Here is a 19396-nt window from a genome sequence, read left to right as displayed (position 1 = left end):
TGTCCAGGATCTTTTGGCTTTCATAGTCTCTGGGTGAGAAGTCTGGTGTGATTCTGATAGGTCTGCCTTTATATGTTACTTGACATTTTTCCCTTACTTCTTTTAATATTCTTTCTTTATTTTGTGCATTTGTTGTTTTGAGTATTATGTGATGAGAGGAGTTTCTTTTCTGGTCCAATCTATTTGGAGTTCTGTAGGCTTCTTGTATGTTTATGGGCATCTCTTTCTTTAGGTTAGGGAAGTTTTCTTCTATGATTTTGTTGAAGATATTTACTGGTCCTTTGAGCTGGGTGTCTTCACTCTCTTCTATACCTATTATCCTTAGGTTTGATCTTCTCATTGAGTCCTGGATTTCCTGTATGTTTTGGACCAGTAGCTTTTTCTGTTTTATCTTATCTTTGACAGTCGTGTCGATGATTTTAATTGAATCTTCTGCTCATGACATTCTATCTTCTATCTCTTGCATTCTGTTGGTGATGCTTGTATCTACCGCTCTTTGTCTCTTCCTTTGGTTTTCTATACCCAGGGTTGTTTCCTTGTGTTCTTTGTTGATTGGTTCTATTTCCATTTTTAATTCCTTCAACTGTTTGATTGTGTTTTCCTGGAATTCTTTCAGGGATTTTTGTGATTCCTCTCTATAGGCTTCTGCTTGTTTATTTATGTTTTCCTGCGTTTCTCTCAGGGAGTTCTTCATGTCTTTCTTGAAGTCCTCCAGCATCATGATCAAATATGTTTTTAAATCTAGATCTTGCTTTTCTGCTGTGTTTGGATATTCAGTGCTTCTTTGGTGGGAGAATTGGGCTCCGATGATGCCATGTAGTCTTGGTTTCTGTTGCTTGGGTTCCTGTGCTTGCCTCTCGGTATCAGATTATCTCTAGTGTTACTTTGTTCTGCTATTTCTGATGGTGTCTAGACTGCCCTATAAGCCTGTGTGTCAGGAGTGCTGTAGACCTCTTTTCCTGTTTTCTTTCAGCCAGTTATGGGAACAGAGTGTTCTACTTTTGGGCGTGTAGTTTTTCCTTTTTACTGGTCTTCAGCTGTTCCTGTGGGCCTGTGTCCTGAACTCACCGGACAGGTTGCTTGGAGCAGAAAAGTTGGTCTTACCTGTGGTCCCGCAGCTCGTTTGCTCGTGGGGTGTTGCGTTTGAGCTCTCCAAGAGGGTGGCCACCAGGAAGGCCTGCGCTACCTTTTCCGGGAGCCTCCGTGCACTGGGGTCCCAGATGGTGTTAGGTGTTTTCCTCTGGAGTCAGAAATGTGAGCAGAGTGTAGTCTCTTCTGGCTTCCCAGGCGTGTCTGCCTCTCTAAAGTTTTAGCTCTCCCTCCCATGGGATTTGGGTGCAGAGAACTGTTGATTCTGTCCCTTCAGGTTCTGGTGGTGTCTGGAGAGCAGGGGACCTGCAGCTTCAGTGCTTCTTGTTCTTTTTTACAAGCTCTTAGACCTTTGATTCTGAGTTCACTCATGCCTCTGGATCCTTCTCTGAATCAGTGATCGTCAACCAGAGGATGTTTTCCACACACCCACAGGGGACACTGACCTTATCTGGAGACTAAGTTGTTATAACAAGGTTATGGGGTCTATTCACATCTTCTAACAGAGGCTGCTAAACCCCACACAGTGAACAGGAAACCCCGCAACAACATCTATTTCCCTAAATGCCAGTAGAATCACTCCTGAGAGCTGTGTTGTGGGGACTGGATGTTGACTTCGGTGTCGTCACTCTTTCACATTAAATATGCTACAGTGTGCCTCACTACTGAGGAAACTTTTTTGGATTTTAAAATAAGTATAACCTGAATTCAATTAACAAAAACTTGGAGGACGTTTCTACCAATTATACCTTGAGAGAGGAGCCTGACAAAACCATAAACCCCAAAAGAGATTTCGTTATTGGTTTCTCTGATGCAATTAATTTGGAAGAATGCTTTGGAATGGTCTACTGAGCACAAATACCCAATTAGAGAAGTCTTAGGACAAAACCATTGGCAAGCATTGAATCCCCAAAGTAATAAAGTAGCTGGCAAGTGAAACAATTACTGTTTTCTTTCAATGTCATTGTATTTTTTGTAACCATTGAGTTCAGAGATTACATAGAAGTAGTTACTGAGTTTATCAGATTTGGTATTTTTTTTTCAAATTTATAGTTATGTTTATCCCATAGCCCAGAAGAATTTGTAGTTCTGAGTGATTTTGTCATTCCTCTTTCTTGTTCTAATTTCCTATTGGGCTGTCTACATAAACATAAAATATTTTTGTTATTAGATATATCATGAGAAGGCAGGCGATATGGCAAGCAGATAGATGGTATGGTAGGCCTTTAACTAACAGAAGGTTTTGGAAGTCCCAGGTCTAACAATGCTTATATGTTTCTCTATCTCCTGGAATAAAAGATAGCTTATTCTGCCAAACATGTTTTCCATAGAAATGCTTATGGTATTTATTTATTTATCTGATTTTTAGCACCTCAAATCTAAAGAATCAGAATTTTTATGTTTAAAATTTAAAAGATATATTTTTAAACTATTATAGTAATATCATGATCTATGGATTTTCTTAGACTGGCCACAAAAACAATAAAAGCCTCTGCACATAAAAACTATTAAATGGGACCAGGTATTGAGAAAGAATGCTGAGATTATCCCTAGTCAATCAAAAATCTTACAAAAGCCTTTGCATATCTGTAGACTCCAAAGACATAAAAGAATACATACTAGACAGAAACCTTGTGAGTGTATTGAAGGTGAAAATCCTTTCCATGCCACGGTAGTCTCTGAATACATAAATGAACACATACTAGCCAGAAAGCTTATGAAAGTAATTAATGTGTTAAAGCCTTTGCATGTCCTAATCATATTGAAATATATGAAAGAATTCATAGTAGAAATAAACTGTAGTGTTTTAATATGCTTGGCCCTAAGAAGTGGTATTAAAAGAAGTGTGGCCATATTTGAGTGGATGCTACCTTTTTGAACGAAGTGAATTCCTAGGGTGGTGGTCTTTGGAGCTTTGGCCAGTACAAAACAGCCTCTTCTACTGCTTGACTGGAAGACAGTCTCTTCCATGATGCCTTCTGATGAATATGCGGAACTCTCAGCCCCTTCTCCTGCATCATGCCTGCCTGCATGCTGCCATTCTTCCTGCTATGATGGTAATGGACTAAAAATTTGAAACTGTAAGCCAGGCTCAATGAAATGTTTGCCTTTAAACAGTTAAAAAAAACATTTCTTCAAATGGGAAAAAAAACAGCTACATGAAATTTTCATGTATTCTCATGTCAGTAATTTCTATTCTTTTCTACCTGTACTCAATTTATATACATTCAAGCATTCTTTCCTGGAAATTGTTGAGGAAGAAAACATACTGAAGAATGAGATGAATGTATGTCGCCTGTTGTGAATGATTAGATTTACTACAAATATGCTGGCACTTTGGAAGTCTTCATTTGTAGTATGCTATGTTTATCATCACGTCTCATCTTGGGATTTCTATCAACTAGATTGACAAGGAGCAACATGTTAAAATCCTTGATCTCATTGAGAGTGGGAAGAAAGAAGGAGCCAAACTGGAGTGTGGTGGAGGACGCTGGGGGAATAAAGGCTTCTTTGTCCAGCCTACAGTCTTCTCCAATGTGACCGATGAGATGCGCATTGCCAAAGAGGAGGTAATGTTTCCATGTGGTTCTGTTTCTGGGCTTGCACTGTTCTCTCTGTGTATGGGCTGTGTGTCCCTCTAAAAACTCAGCTTCTTGAATATCATTTTCTTGAAACGGTTGACAATAAAGTCTTAAATATTTTGTGAACGAGATGAGCAGTGAGGAACCCAGGGGCCCTCCAAAGTTATCAAAGACATAAGTCACAACAGCTTTTATAAGTGCTTCATTCACAGTCTTAAAGGAATGGGAAATGATGCTGTCATTTGTTAAACCAGCAATAACTATGCACATATTAAGTTACCTATGCCAGGAACAGAAGGGCAAGTATTGACTGATCTCAATTATAAGAAAAACATAAAAAAGTCAACCTAAGCTCACAAAGACAGAGTGGACTGCCTTTGTAAGGGAAATGAGGGTGACTCCTAGGACACAATCTAAGGAGCACCAAATATAGATGGTACCCAGATATTCAATGTATAATTAGGAAGAACTAGTTTGTGATTAAAATGACAACTAATATTCTTCAAAATCCTGAGGGCTTTTAGTATAAGCAATGATTCGTGCACATAAACAATGGAAGTGTCATGTCTTACACACCAAAAGGAAGATATTATGACTCAAATAATTGAAATCACAATTTCCTTTTCAATGAATTTGTACTCATGTCCCTGATGTGGTAGAGGTTATTTTTGTTACCTTCAGAATATCAACAAATAAAGAGATAATGGGAATATTTAGTTTTGTGAGAAAAGGAAATAAATATAAAGAACAGAAATAAAAATCATATGTATGTGGATCATCCAGAATTCTTAGGTTGTTTAGATGAATTCGCTCCCCAAATGCATCTAAATTCCTGTACTTATTGGACAGTTCTTCTTTGATTAGAGTTATTGTTCTTGTCAAGCTTGATTAACAAGGTCAGTAAAGACAATAAAGCAGAAACTAGTCTTCACTCAAGGAAACATTTTTCATGCTCTTCTACTGAACACAGTACAATAGCTCGTTTGCTGATTCAAAATAGGAGCCAGAGTCTACACCATGGCACCCAAGTTGTAGCAATTCTGTGTAAACCCACCATAGCTCTTCTCTACCTGTTTCCCATTTCCAGTTTTCACAGTGCTGTTCTTCTGAGTTACGGGGTCATGACAGAGTTTAGAATCTCAGGTTCTGTCCTTAGCCTTCAGGTGACATTCACTAACTGATTTATACCACGCAGATGGACTCGGAGCCAATTTTTACAATCCATGTTCACATTTCCAAGGACATTGTATTAGCATTCGAAGAAGCCTCTCATTTCTTTAGTTTTGATTGTCATATTTCTAAAATACAGAAATTTAGATAGACATTTTGTATATCTAGAATACAGGTATCTAGAGAAAAATCCAAGTGTTTCCTCTTACCTGGAGGGTGAGATATCAACTGAGTTGCTTGTGAGTGTTACTCATGAGATTCCAGTAGAAGTGAAGAGCTGACTCATATTGGATGAGACAAACCAGGACTCTTCTTTCCTGTTCTGTTACTCTAGCCCCTGACAGAGACTTAGTTTTTGGTTAGAAAGGATGGTTCTGGAGTTAGGTTTCCGGTAGTAAGTCTTTTGTTTGGTTGTTTGTTTCTTTGTTGATAATGTTGTATATGGTTGGGTGACAAGTAGAATCTGAATAAAAACTTGTGCTCTGTGTTATTTTAGCCAAGTTTTATAATCACAAATGTATCCACGTATAAAAATGAATGATATTTAAATCATCGATATATTGGTGTTTAAAACATAAACATTGTTCTCAATCATTGTCTATTGATTACTATCAGAGCAAAGCACTGCTTTTTTGGTCCTGTTATCTTGTGCAGTAACTTAAACAATGAAGAAAACTGGAGTTACGTTTTGGGATATTTATAAGAAAATGATGCAGTCAGGGAGTTGTTCAGTCCTTCCATTTTGGGAAGCTCTGTTGCAGGATATGAGAATGAATGCTGCTGTAACAACTGGTGTCTACTCCACATAGAATGTCACACATGATAACAACCTCTTTTTATGTTCACTAGCCATGACCACCTATTCTAACTCTTACACATCGGTCTTAGATGAAAGACAGCACCTTAGTCAACATAGAATGGTTTCTAGGCAAGCTTATGCTGTATGTTTAAAGCATATGTAGTCTCTATACTATTAATCTATTTTTCTGTCATTCTTCGGTAGATATTTGGACCAGTGCAACAAATCATGAAGTTTAAGTCCATAGATGAGGTGATCAAGAGAGCCAACAATACTCCCTATGGTCTAGCAGCAGGAGTCTTCACAAAAGACCTGGACAGGGCCATCACTGTGTCTTCTGCTCTGCAGGCCGGGACAGTGTGGTAAGTGCAGCTGCAGTAAGATGTGCCCTTCCTGTGTCAGCCACATCCCAGGATGAATTGACCTCCTCTAGACTTGAATTTTCATAGAAATTATCTGACTGGTTACAAAGGTAGTTTCTGTAAATAAAATGATAGATATTATCATCATCCAGCTTTTCAAATTACATCTGTAGAACATTGACCATTTTATAGGTATACACACACACACACACACACACACACACACACACACTCATATGGCAATTGGCACTCTGCTATCTATATGTGAGATGAAGGAATAATTCTGTCATAGTCAACTTTACATTCGACAATTTATATTGGGACTTTAAAGAAGTTATTATTGTTGCTTATCATCTTACTATACTTAATATTAAGCCTAAGGTGATACATTAGCTGAGTGCGTATATATCCTGGTCTACTTTATGCTTTTTAATATGAAACAGGAACTCACTTTGTTGCTCAATCTGGCTTTGAACTCCCTCTGTGGCCAACACTAGCCTTTGATTTCTTACCTTCCTACATCATGCTCTTGAGTAGCTGGCATGGGTATGATGCTATTCTTTATAAAAATGAATTATGTGTATGGGTGTTTGGCTTGCACACGTATCTGTGCATCATATGAGTCCCTGGAGTACGGAGAAGCTAGAAAAAGCCATCAGATTAGTTGGAACAGCAGTCATAGACAGTTGTAAGCCCTGAGAATGTGGGTACTGGGAGAGCAGCAAGTATTGTTAACTCTAAGTCATCTCTCCACCTTTTTTTCTAGCTCTTGACTTAGACTGTTCTTTGATTATTTTTAGTTTTGAGATTTATTTACTTATTTAATGTATATGAATAAGCTGTCTTCCTCTACACCAGAAGAGGACATCAGATCATGTTCCAAGTGGTTGCTGGGAATTGAACTCAGGACCTTTGGAAGAGCAACCAGTGCTCTTAACCACTAAGTCAATTCTCCAGCCCTTTATATTTGATTTTTATAATTTAACTTTAATTCACATTTTCTGGTTGTGCCTCTCAAAGGCTGTGCTCCACTTCTGGACTCTTTCCTCAGCACCCTTGTCTCACCAAGCCTTGCTTCGCTCAATCACAGCTACAGACAGCTATTTTCATTCTCTCACCTTGTTTGCTTAAGGAAAGTCAGGCACTTGATAGCTTGAAGAATCTTTTCCTCCTAGCAAAGTAAGAGTCATCATTTAGCAACTATTGGCTCAAAGTTGTGAAGTGTTTCTTAATTCTTCATTTTAGCTTACCTGACAACTACTATTTGTTATCTCAATCTTTATCTGTGATTAACACAAAACACAAAACAAAACCAGGAGTTTTTTGAGATTAAGTAACTTATCAGGATCATACAAAGATAGTAGAAGTGGGAGGCTGACCTTCAGTACTCTGTAGAAAAACTTAACTTCCGCCATGTACAAGTTTAAGCAGCATAACACTAAAATGCCAAATCCAAAATGCTCTGAAATATGGCATTGTAATGTTTGTATTTTGGGTCATTTCAAATTTGGTATTGTGAAATATGGATTTTTTAACCAGTAAAATCTATGTGAGTAGTTCATAGTCTGAACACCCCACCCCCACCCAGAACTCGAACAGTTGTGCTCCCCTGTATTTCAGAGAAGGGATCCTTACTTGAGAGCTTCAATACAGTGATGTAGAGTTGAGCAGAAGACAATTCAGCAAGGAAAGTGCTTGATGTGCTAGCATAAAAAAAATGTTTCATTTTAGCTTCCATGGAGAAGCCACACATGCTGGCCTGTGCTTCTATAAGTGTGATCATAGCCATAGCCAGAAGCACACCTGGAATTTACTGGTCAGACAACTAATCTAAATTGGTGAGCTCTAGGCTTGATGGGAGATGTAGTCTCAAAAGGTAAGATGGAGAGAAAATGTGAAACTAAAACAAAACAAACACTACCTCTAGCCTCCATTTAGTTTCTCGAAATGTGCATATATTTGCAGTGCATAAGCGCGCACACACACACACACACACACACACGCACACACACATACAGTCACACACACCCATGATGAATGAAAAATGTTTATAAATAAACAAATGAGAAATAAGTTTGTGAATCAAACATTTCATAGTATGTCTCTTTGATTTACTCTGGTAAAAGTCTTTTATTTAATAAATCTTTTCAAAACTACTGTATAATGTTAATATACAATTAGCATTAAGCACTATAGCTCAAAATCTGTTTTTTTTTTTTTAAGTGGCATTTCTCCTCAAACTTCTTAAAGGAAATAAATCACATTCTCACTTAGTTTACATAATAATGAACAGATTTTTTTCCCTATGATAAAAGTACTGGTAAATTCATTGTTACTAACTCAGACATATTCAGATACTACATTTCCCACAAACTTGCTGTGTACTACATATTTTTATAAATCATCTGGCAGAGGTCAACAGGAGCCCTATAAAACATAAAATATCATACTCTATATTACCATTAAAATGATTGTTCCTGGCCTGTGCAATAGAATCCCCTCACCACTCTTCTGCATTATCTTGGGTCTGCTTCTAAGCTACTCTTTAATTCTATTCCTATTTTATATTATATTTTTCTTCAGTAACATCTTTAAAAATATTTCTAAATATGTTACCAAATTGAATAATTAGGCCCAATTCCTGCTATCGTTTATGTTTAAACCATCAATTGATCAATGAATAAAACAGATGAAATAAATATTGACAAATATTATAATTGCTAAATGGAGTTGATTTTAGACTGCTAAGTGAGTAAATTTCAAGATCATCACACAGCTTTCTGCATTAAAGAACGCCATTCAATCCCAGCCTCAGACACTTCCATTTATGGTACATTGATTCTTCCCTCCGTGATGGTTCAAGCTAATTTTTTAAAAATAACTATTTTTAATACCTAAATAATACCTAGTTGTATTATTTCTTTCTAGGTAATATGTGGATGATTTCTGCATGATAAACTATAGCACTGGTTTTTATCTCAGTGATCATATTAGGTTGAAACGAAGGAATTCTTTTTTTTTTTTAATTAACTTGAGTATTTCTTATATACATTTCGAGTGTTATTCCCTTTCCCGGTATCCGGGCAAACATCCCCCTCCCCCCTCCCCTTCCTTATGGGTGTTCCCCTCCCAACCCTCCCCCCATTGCCGCCCTCCCCCCACCAGTCTAGTTCACTGGGGGTTCAGTCTTAGCAGGACCCAGGGCTTCCCCTTCCACTGGTGCTCTTACTAGGCTATTCATTGCTACCTATGAGGTCAGAGTCCAGGGTCAGTCCATGTATAGTCTTTAGGTAGTGGCTTAGTCCCTGGAAGCTCTGGTTGCTTGGCATTGTTGTACATATGGGGTCTCGAGCCCCTTCAAGCTCTTCCAGTTCTTTCTCTGATTCCTTCAACGGGGGTCCTATTCTCAGTTCAGTGGTTTGCTGCTGGCATTCGCCTCTGTATTTGCTGTATTCTGGCTGTGCCTCTCAGGAGCGATCTACATCCGGCTCCTGTCGGTCTGCACTTCTTTGCTTCATCCATCTTGTCTAATTGGGTGGCTGTATATGTATGGGCCACATGTGGGGCAGGCTCTGAATGGGTGTTCCTTCAGTCTCTGTTTTAATCTTTGCCTCTGAAACGATGGAATTCTTAAGGCGATTTCTGTGTATGTAAATTCCAGTTTAGAAGTTATAGCACGAGTTAATTGTCATCCCTTCTCTGTTTCAGGGTGAATTGTTATTTGGCTCTCTCTGTCCAGTGCCCATTTGGTGGGTTCAAGATGTCTGGAAATGGGCGAGAAATGTAAGTTAAACTTTATATTACAATAAATGCCTAAGTTTGTGAAGAGGAGTACCACTTCCAGGAAACTGATCTATTTTCACGACCTCACAAACACTCCATCCACATTTAGTATCAAATAGTATTTTACATTTTGGAAGTTCTCCCTAGGTGCAGAAAAACAATAGCAGATCACATATAATTTACTAAGTTCCTACAACTATGCTAAGTACACCCCAACTTGGTAACTAAATTGTTGCCTGCTTTTAGAATGACCCATGTCTTCTATATGTGAGTAGAAGCTATTTAAGAAACATTTTCTGGGGGTTGGGGATTTAGCTCAGCGGTAGAGCGCTTGCCTAGCAAGCGCAAGGCCCTAGGTTCAGTCCCCAGCTCCGAAAAAAAAAAAAAAAAAGAAACATTTTCTGAAAGTAAGGAAAAGGGCAAACATGATCTTGAGATGCAGGTAATTAAATATTGAAACACTCTAGGTATTCAAATATACCTCCTAAGTAAATGAGGGTTGCCTGACCTCAAACTGATACACTTCTGGTGACATCTACCTAACAGCTATGAAACGTCTGGCCAATAAACCATTTGCTGCAAATGCCTATAGAGAATTACTGAGGTGATTACTGATAATGACTCCTTCCAAGAGTTATAATGTGATTCATTCTAAAAGGCAGACAAACAGAATTAACTATAGTGAACTCAGATGAAATTTTATTTTCTTGACTGTATTGGTCAAATCAGTTAACAAACATTTGTCTGACCCTGTGTTAAGGCCTATTTCTATGCAGTGAGTAGAGACAGACATAGCTTAGCCTCACAGACATCATGTGGACTGTCATGAGAAGCTCAGCCACTGTGTGCAGGTTTGCTAGAAATGCAACCTTGACCTCATATAGATACACGGACTTAGAATTAATAGTTGATGACTAGCCCAGGCAATTTGTGTACAAAAGATTTAGAAGCCAGAGCCAGTAAAGTATTGATTTTTCTCAGCTAAGGAGAAATGTAAGCAGATAGATGCTCCTCTGGTCTACATTAAAATAATACATGGACAGTATTTCTGAGAAAGATGATTCAGGTCAGCCTCAATGTAACAATACATCTATATACTGGTAGTATGTTAATACTGGGAGTGCTCAGTGCTATAATAACCCCAAATACAATGGAAAGCAAGTTGGTCAAAATTATGGGCTAATTAGTCTGCCTCTTTGAGATAAACTATTAAAACACTACATTTTAATGAACGTTAGACGAGTTAGTCAAGCTCTTTGATTATGTTGAAAAACACACTGTTGAAATTTACAAGGGATACCATTAGAAGTTTAAATTATACACAAAACAACCGATGTATGGGGATTACTGATTGCTTAGGAGAATGAGACATATTTGATACATGTGACAGAATCAGGAGAAATGCTTGTAGGGAAGGACTACAGTGAAGCTCCTTTGTAATCTTAAGCATGTATAGGTTCTATGACCCTGAGAATAATTCTATATGCATATAAATTAATCTTCGTATCCAAACTATGCAGAACATCACTAAGTGCAATCCTTCCAAACTAAATCACTCCCCAAGTTGAAACAGATCATAATTTCCAAAATTGGTTTCAGATAAGGCCCTTATAAGTTATCGTGATACCCACAGATAGGATTGACTCAGCATCTGTTCAGTTGGGGTTGGCTTAAAAATCTTAGAAGTGTATTGTGGAAAGTTAAGTAATAGATAGCTAAGATCTGAAAAGCCTGAATCAGGCCAATCTTCAGTTTCCTTTCTTCTTAAGAGGGAATACAAGGAAAAATAATCCCACCAACAAAGATTGGGTGTCTGTGTGTCCCAGAATCAGAAGATACTGTTAAACTACAGCTTTAGAAGAACAGAACACCCTTAATGAAAGTGGATCTTGGTCACTCTCTACCTGCTCATGACTACCACTTCTGTGACAGGCAGATGGTGAATGCAGGCTCCAGTGTCCCTGGTGGTTTATTCTGCTGCTCTTCAGTGACCATATAGTGCAAGAAGAGCCTCACCTCCCTTAGTTATTGATCCGATAAAGTCTGATCAGGTTGAGTTATGCAGTATTTAAACATATGATCAAGTATAATAGTATAAACAATAGATATCTTCTCTGAAAATAAGCCAAGTACCCAATTATTTAAAACAAGAGACAAGTTTAAGAATGTTTTTCTTGGTCATAAAGCTTATGGTCAGCTAGGAACAATATGAACTACTGTGTCCTCAGTAAATATTTTGCATTGTCCCTAGTCAGATAAGCAAGAAAAACATAGCACCAAATTATACTAACTTATAGACTTACACTGCGCTGCGCAATCATATTTATTGGCAATTTTTCTTCCCTCTCTAGGGGTGAACAGGGTGTTTATGAATACACTGAGCTCAAGACAGTCGCAATGAAAATATCTCAGAAGAACTCCTAAAGAAGCCAGCAGAGTGACGAGAAACTCTCAGCAGTGGCTACATGTCTCCTACAATCACCAGCAGAGGGTTGTTTTATTACAGGGTCTTCTGTTGATTTCTTAAACATAAGGAATCCATCAGCATTACTGTAACTCATAGAAAACATATAGCTTAATTCTTCTAATACATGACCCTAATTCATACCCAAGAAGAAAGGGATACATTTAGGTACATGCTCTTTGTAACCCAGTCATGAAAAAGTGCTTTCCATTGTAGCTACTTGTCTACAGCCCTCATTTGATGTGATTTAAACTCTGTTTCTCGGTTACTTCTTGCACTACTTACCATGCACAACTGAAAAGTTAGCCACTGTTCTTGGAGTTATTGTTCTGAGTATTGTGAAATATTTTTAGAATGACACACCTGCTTGTCAAATAAAATGCTTAGCTGTAAATAGAGTGCAAAGTTTAATAAAGGCAAAATCTCACATGATTTTGTTCAGCCTCAGTTTTTTAAACATATATGCTGTCAGAATTTCATATATCTGTGCTCTGTATTGTGATCGTATACAACCCCGCTTGCCCCTCTGACTCCTCCCAGATCTGCATCCATGTACGTCTGCACCCAATTTCACGCACCTTTACATTTATTGTGACTCACTGAGTCCAGTAATGCTGTCCGCATGCACATGAATGTAAAGCCATCCACTGAGGCATTATCAATCTATCAGGGCCATACCTCTGTTGAAAACTGCCTTCCCTTCTGCCAGCAGCCATCAGCAGCTAATGGCTCCTCTTAGGAAGATGGCCCTGTGCTCTCCCTCCATCCATGCTGTAATGTTGAGTGGCCTTTCCTTGAACAGGTCTTGTGTAGTTAGCCACAACCACCATGAGTTCATGAGCACAATGAACCTGTCCTGTTTAGACTGCACTCTTTTGTAGTGGTCATCTTTGACTTCTAGCCATTGTCATATTTCCAGCCTTCTTCCATCATGTTCCCTGGGCCTTGGAGAGAGCGATGTAATAGGGAAGTCCCATTTATGGCTGAGAACTCCATGGAGATTTATTCTCTGCACTTTAGCCAATTCTGAAACTCAATTCATCATCATTCTCTAAAAAGGAAACTTCCCTAAAGAGGCCTGGGACATGTACTAATTTATATGCAAAGATAGAAGTCTTTGGAGGAAGTTTGATACTCCTCCTCTTAGCTTGTTAGAGCACATACATGGCTCACAGCTGCATAGGAGTGTTGATGACATTTCTCCCACATAATGTCCATAGCACTTTCTGTTTCTTCGAAAGGTAGACAGCAGGAAGAAGGCTTCTAAGTCAGTACTGGCAGATTCCTCAGCCTCCTGTGACTGAAATGTGTATTATTTTCAGCAGTAAGATGATGTTCCAGTAGGCAATGAGAGAAATGGCTATATCTTGTCTTGTTTGGGAATTCTTTGTGACTCCCAATTTGATTAACAACTTGAAGAGGGTATTCCAATCCTTATGCATAATAGATGTAAAAATTGTAGTTTTCATATGTTTTTTCAAACATCCTTATTCCTTCATCGTAGTTGTCCCTCCTCATAACACCTATAGCCTGTTCCTGTTCTTTGCTTTAGTACTGTAAGAGTTTTAGGTCTAACACTGAGGTTTTTGATCTGTCCAAAATTTGGAATCGAATTTTGCACAGGACAAGATTGATTATTTCTTCACAAGTAGATAATCCTATTTTCTAACCATCATTTGCTGAAAATGGTGTATTTTCTTCCACATGTCCTTTTTTGGCATTTTTGTTAATAATCTAGTAATAGGTACATGGATTCATATAACAAGGTCCTCAATTTTATTTGAGTAATCAGTGAGCCAGTACCATGATTGTTTTAACACGGTGGCACTGTAATATACCTTGAAATCAGGAATGCAAATACTTTCAGCTGTGTTAGTAGTGTTCTAAATTATGTTAGCTATGAATATTTTAGGGTTTATTTTTCAATTTCTGTAAATGGTTGTCTTGGAATTTTGATGAGGATCTGTACATTTGGCAACCTTGCTATTTTCATAAAATTAGACCTCCTAACACAAGATCATGGGTGGTCTCTCCATCTTCTGGTGTCTTCTACTGTTTCTTTCTTTAATGTTCTAATTTTCATTATATAGCTCTTTCATTTACTTGGTTAGGCTTAGTCCAAAATATTTGACTTGAATTGATTTGAATGGGAATGGAATTGACTCTCTGGGTTCTTTTCCAGTGTGTTTGTTTTTGGCATACAGAAAAGTCATAGATTTGGCTATGTGGTAAGAGTGTTTATCAACTCCAGGAGATATACTTAGTGGCATCACTGGAAATTCTCATGTATAGAATTACATCACCTGCAAAAAGGAATGCTTTGACTTCTTTCCTTCCTACTTGTTTCCTCTTATTTCCATTACTTGTCTTATTGTGTTAAAAGTGGCCATGCTTGTATTGTCCTTACTTAGCTTCACTGTTTTGAGATTTTTTTTCCACTTAACACACTCATCACCATAGAGATCTCTTAATATAGCCTTTAATATGTTGAGATATGTTCTCACTACCTATAGCCTCTCCAAAGTTCTGATCATGAAAGAATGTGGGTTTTGTTAAAGCCTTTTCTGAATCAGTTGAGATCTTCATGCAATTTCTATCCCTATGTACATCCATTTCTATTATGAATTCTATGTATTGATTTACATGTACTGAACCATATGTCCTTGAGTGTAATGAAGCCAACATGAGGTAAATGGTTATTTGCATATGTTCTTGATTTGATTTGAAAATATTTTATTATAAACTTTTCATATATTAATCATTGAGATCAGACTCTGATCGTATTTGTGATGGTTCTTTATCTGACTTGTTCTATAAAAATCCTTTGTAGATATCTTGGCCGTCTTATTTTTTGTATTTTTTATTAACTAATTATTTTATTTATTTATATCCCAAATGTTACCCCATTTCCAGTCCCCCCCAACAGAGTTCTTTACCCCATATCCTCTCCCCTACAACTCTGAAAGGGTGCCCACCTGGACATACCCCTTCCTGGGGATTCCAGTCCCTACAGGATTAGGTGCTTCCTCTTCCACTGAGGCCAGCCAAGGCAGTCCTCTGCTACATATGTGCTAGGGGTGTCAGACCAGTATATGTTCTTTGGTTGGTCACATTGTCCCAGGGACTTCTGAGAAGTCAGATTAGTTGACACTGTTGGTCCTCCTATGGGGTTACTCATCTCTTCAACTCCTTCCTTCCTTCCCCTAATCCTTCCATAGGGGTCTTCAACCTCAGTCTAATGGTTGGCTGTAAGTATATGAATTGGTATCAGTCAGCTGATACTGGTAGATCCTCTCAGAAGACAGCCATGCTAGGCTCCTGTCTGTAAGTATAACATAGAATCAGTAGTAGTATCAGGGTTTGGTGCCCACCCATGGGATGGATCCCACATTGGGCTGGTCACTGGTCAGCCATTCATTCAGTATCGGCTCCATTTTCAACCCTGCATTTCTTTTAAATAGGAACAATTTGGAGTCAAAAAGTTTGATGGTAGGTTGGTGTCTGCATCCCTCCACAGGGGACGCTGACTAACTATTGGTTCCATCTCTCCACTGTTGTCCATTTTAACTAAGTCCACTCACACTGATTCCTGGGAGCCTTCCCCATCCCATATCTCTAGGACTTTCTAGAGGTTCACCCACCCCCACCTCCAACAACTACATGTTTCCATTCATTCTTCTGGCCCTCTGGGTTTTTGTCCTGTCCCCTGTTCCCCCTGATCCTGCCATCTTTTGCCCTCCCCTTCTCCTTGACCACTCAAATTCCTCCCTCCCTCTAGTTGCAAGAAAAAAAATCCATCTACAGATTCAATGCAATTTTGATCAAAATTCCCACAAAATTCTTCACAGACATGGAAAGAGCAATTTTTAACTTCATGTGAAAAACAACAACAACAACAAAAAAAAAAAACAAGATAGCCAAAACAATTCTCAACAATAAAAGAACTTCTGGAGGAATCACCATCCCTGACTTCATGATGTACTACAGAGCAATAGTGATAAAACCTCATGGTATTGGTATAGAGACAGACACATTGATCAATGCAGTTAAATCGAGGATTCAGAAATAAACCCACACACCTGTGGACACTTGATCTTTGACAAAGAAGCCAAAAAACCATACACTGGACAGAAGAAAGAATCTTCAACATATGTTGGTGGTCTACATGAAGAAGAATCAAATTGATCCATTTTTATGACCCTGTACAAAGCTCAAGGCCAAGTGGATCAAGGACCTGAACATAAAACCAGATGCAATGAATCTAATAGGAAAAGTGGGAAATAGCCTTGAATGCATTGGCATAGGGGAAAAATTATTTAGCTGTTTACAATATTGTCTCAAAAATTCATGTATTAATTAATTTTCTTTTTATTGGAAATAAATTTTTTTCTCATATAATATATCCTGATTATTATTTCTCCTTCCTTCACTCTTCCCAGTTACTTCTCCCTCCCCCCAATCCAGATCCAATCCCCTTCTGTTTCCTACTAGTAAATAGTCTTGTAAAGGACAATAATAAAATAAAATATAACAAGCTAATGCAAAAGTAATACATTGGAAAGGGACAGAAAAAGCACTATGACTGCCTGTACACTGCCATGCTTCTTACCATGATGATAATGGGCTGACCCTCTGAAACAATAAGCCAGCTCCAATTAAATATTTGTCTTTTACAAGTCGCCTTGGTCATGGTGTCTCTTCACAGTAATGAAATCCTAACTAAGGCATAGGGTAAGATTGTTGCTTCAAGTTGATTTTTATTGTTTTAATTTGGGTTGTTTCTCTTTTTGTAGGGGAGGTTTTGGTAGTGCTCAGGAGAGACTAGATTGTGAGGTAGCTATATTGGGGTTTACGTCTGTTATCACCATATTACCAGAAGTACACATGATCTATAGTTCACTTCTTGGAGGTTGAGTATAATTTTCAGCAAAATTGGCTATTCAGCTGTTAAACAGAGGGACAGCTGGTGACAAGACAATTACTTGTAAAGTATTGAGTGTTTTCTGATAAAAAGGATCTTGATAGCACTCTGACTAGTTGACAATCTTGACAATGTCAGATATGGTTGGTATGAGTGGATAGGAAGAGGAAAGGAAGTAAAGCATCATGGGAAGATCTGTTCTTAGTTTTAAGATTCATGATAATATTAGTTTGTTAGATAGAAAATATAGAAGATGGACACATGTAGGAGTAGAAAGAATAGAAGCCAAGGGATAAAGAGGTGAAGACATTTATATCTTGGTTAACAGTAGAGTCAAAAGAAGAGTTCTCAGTCATCATTAATAAGGTTTGCTTCTTGGCTTTGGTAGATGTGAACTGGGAGGAGAGGATGTAGGGTAGGAAAAGAAAAGAAGGCAGAGATAGAAGCAGCGTAAATCGTCGGAGAATTAACTGAAGTCTCATTAATAAATCCAGTCCAATGATAGAGAACCATGCTTGATATTTCATGAGATGGATTCTGGGGACTGGAGAAGCAGCTCATGGAGTGATAGAATATTCCTGTTCCTCTAATTTCCATAATTATAGTTACTGCTTCTTCTAGTGTGACTTCTAGGTCTATCTTATCTAGGAGTACCAACTTGAACATATTAATTCTATTTTATTTAGGATGTGATTTTAGTGTGTGTGTGTGTGTGTGTGTGTGTGTGTGTGTGTGTGTGTGTGTGTGTGTGTGTGTGTAGAGAGTGGAGATAGCTAGCTAAGTGTTGGCACGGGATAGAGAGTTGAATGGGCAGTATAGCTGGTTTCGAGTGGTTTCTCTGTGTTTGGCAGATCAGCTACATGCTCTCTCCAGCACCTGTTAGGATATACTGGCTGCTGGTTTCAACAAGCACTGTTCTCTTCCTGTGGACTTTGGGCTCCTCTTTTGCCTGAGTTTCCTGGCAGAGCAACTTGCTGTCAGTGAGCCAGGGCCGCTTAGGCAAAGTGTGTGAAGCCACAGGTGATGCAACCCTGTTTTGACAGCAGCAAGCAGAGGGTGTGTGGTGCTTGAAACACGTTTTAGAGCTCATGCTTAGCTTTCAAACTTTTGTGATACTTTGTTAGGATGGTTAGGCTAGGAGAGCAATCACTGCAGACCCCTTCTGTGAAATCCCCAGAGGGACAGCCTTTGAAGAATTCCTGGGGTTTGTCTTTCAGCTTGCCAGAGTCTGCCAGATTACATTGCTATATTAGTTGAAGCCTCATTAATAAATCCAGTCCAATGATGGAGAAGCATGGTTGGCATTTCATGAGATGGATTCTGGGGACTGGAGAAGCAGCTCATGGAGTGACAGAATATTCCTGTTCCTCATATTCCATAATTATAGTTAGCTGTTTCTTCTCATGTGACTTCTAGGTATATCTTATCTAGGAGTACCTACTTGAACATATTAATTCTATTTTATTTACGATGTAGTGTGTGTGTGTGTGTGTGTGTGTGTGTGTGTGTGCAAATGTAAGTGCTACTGATATGTGGAGGTCAGAGAGCATTTTGAGAGAAATGATTCTTTCTTTTTACCATGTTGAACCTAGTGATATATCTCAGGTCTCAGGCTTGGTGCCAAGCACATTTATCTCATGAGCCATCTAGAAAGCCACACATGCATTTTTAAAACTGTAAGTCTGGATTATGGTGATAAAATATCCAATCACCAAAAAGCAGAGCTAAGCTAAGTAAATAAAGTGTTATCTAATCATCCTCAGTCCAGCAAAATAATGTTTGTCAGAATAATATTTGGAGTAAGCAGTTTGTATCTGAGACAGATGTGATCAGTAGTTGATAAGCATTTATTGAACTACCGTGAAGTTCTGGTCACACATGTTATACAACTTTGGCACTTCCAAGATGGTTTATTTTACCGGAGAACCGTTATACCATCAATCCTTGTACGTAAAAAAAATATAGGAAGGGAAAACACAATCAAAATGAGCTGTGTATAATCTTGGCTGCAGTAATGCATAAAGAGCTATACGTTTGAGGGAAGTGAGAATGAATTATTGCGGGAAATATGACTGTATAGAAATCTTAACTGAGTTAATTTTCAAAGCATGAAGAGAAAGAGAACATTGTCCTTTCTCAGGTTGATTCATGGAAATATATCTGGAGGTATTCCAGAAACTGTGTTCTCCTGGAGTTTGCAGTTACATAGTGAGGATATTCTAACAT

The 19396-nt window shown here is 38.3% G+C and overlaps 1 protein-coding gene across 1 annotated transcript in view; it reads left to right on the top strand.

The window, feature by feature from the left end:
- The window catches only part of LOC148007876 (aldehyde dehydrogenase, cytosolic 1-like), a 40237-nt gene extending 27556 nt beyond the window's left edge, over nucleotides 1-12681 (top strand). The window contains 4 exon segments of the mRNA XM_087601600.1: nucleotides 3495-3659; nucleotides 5845-6002; nucleotides 9711-9785; nucleotides 12137-12681. Coding sequence (XP_087457726.1) covers nucleotides 3495-3659; nucleotides 5845-6002; nucleotides 9711-9785; nucleotides 12137-12209 — 471 coding nt within the window. The 3' untranslated portion in view covers nucleotides 12210-12681.
- The last annotated feature ends 6715 nt before the right edge of the window (nucleotides 12682-19396 follow it).

This window comes from Rattus norvegicus, chromosome 1 (genome assembly GCF_021556685.1).
Source record: "Rattus norvegicus strain SHRSP/BbbUtx chromosome 1, alternate assembly SHRSP_T2T, whole genome shotgun sequence".
In the NCBI taxonomy this organism is placed as follows: Eukaryota; Metazoa; Chordata; class Mammalia; order Rodentia; family Muridae; genus Rattus; species Rattus norvegicus.
Note: the sequence above shows the minus strand (reverse complement) of the source record. Positions and strands in the feature narration are given on the sequence as shown.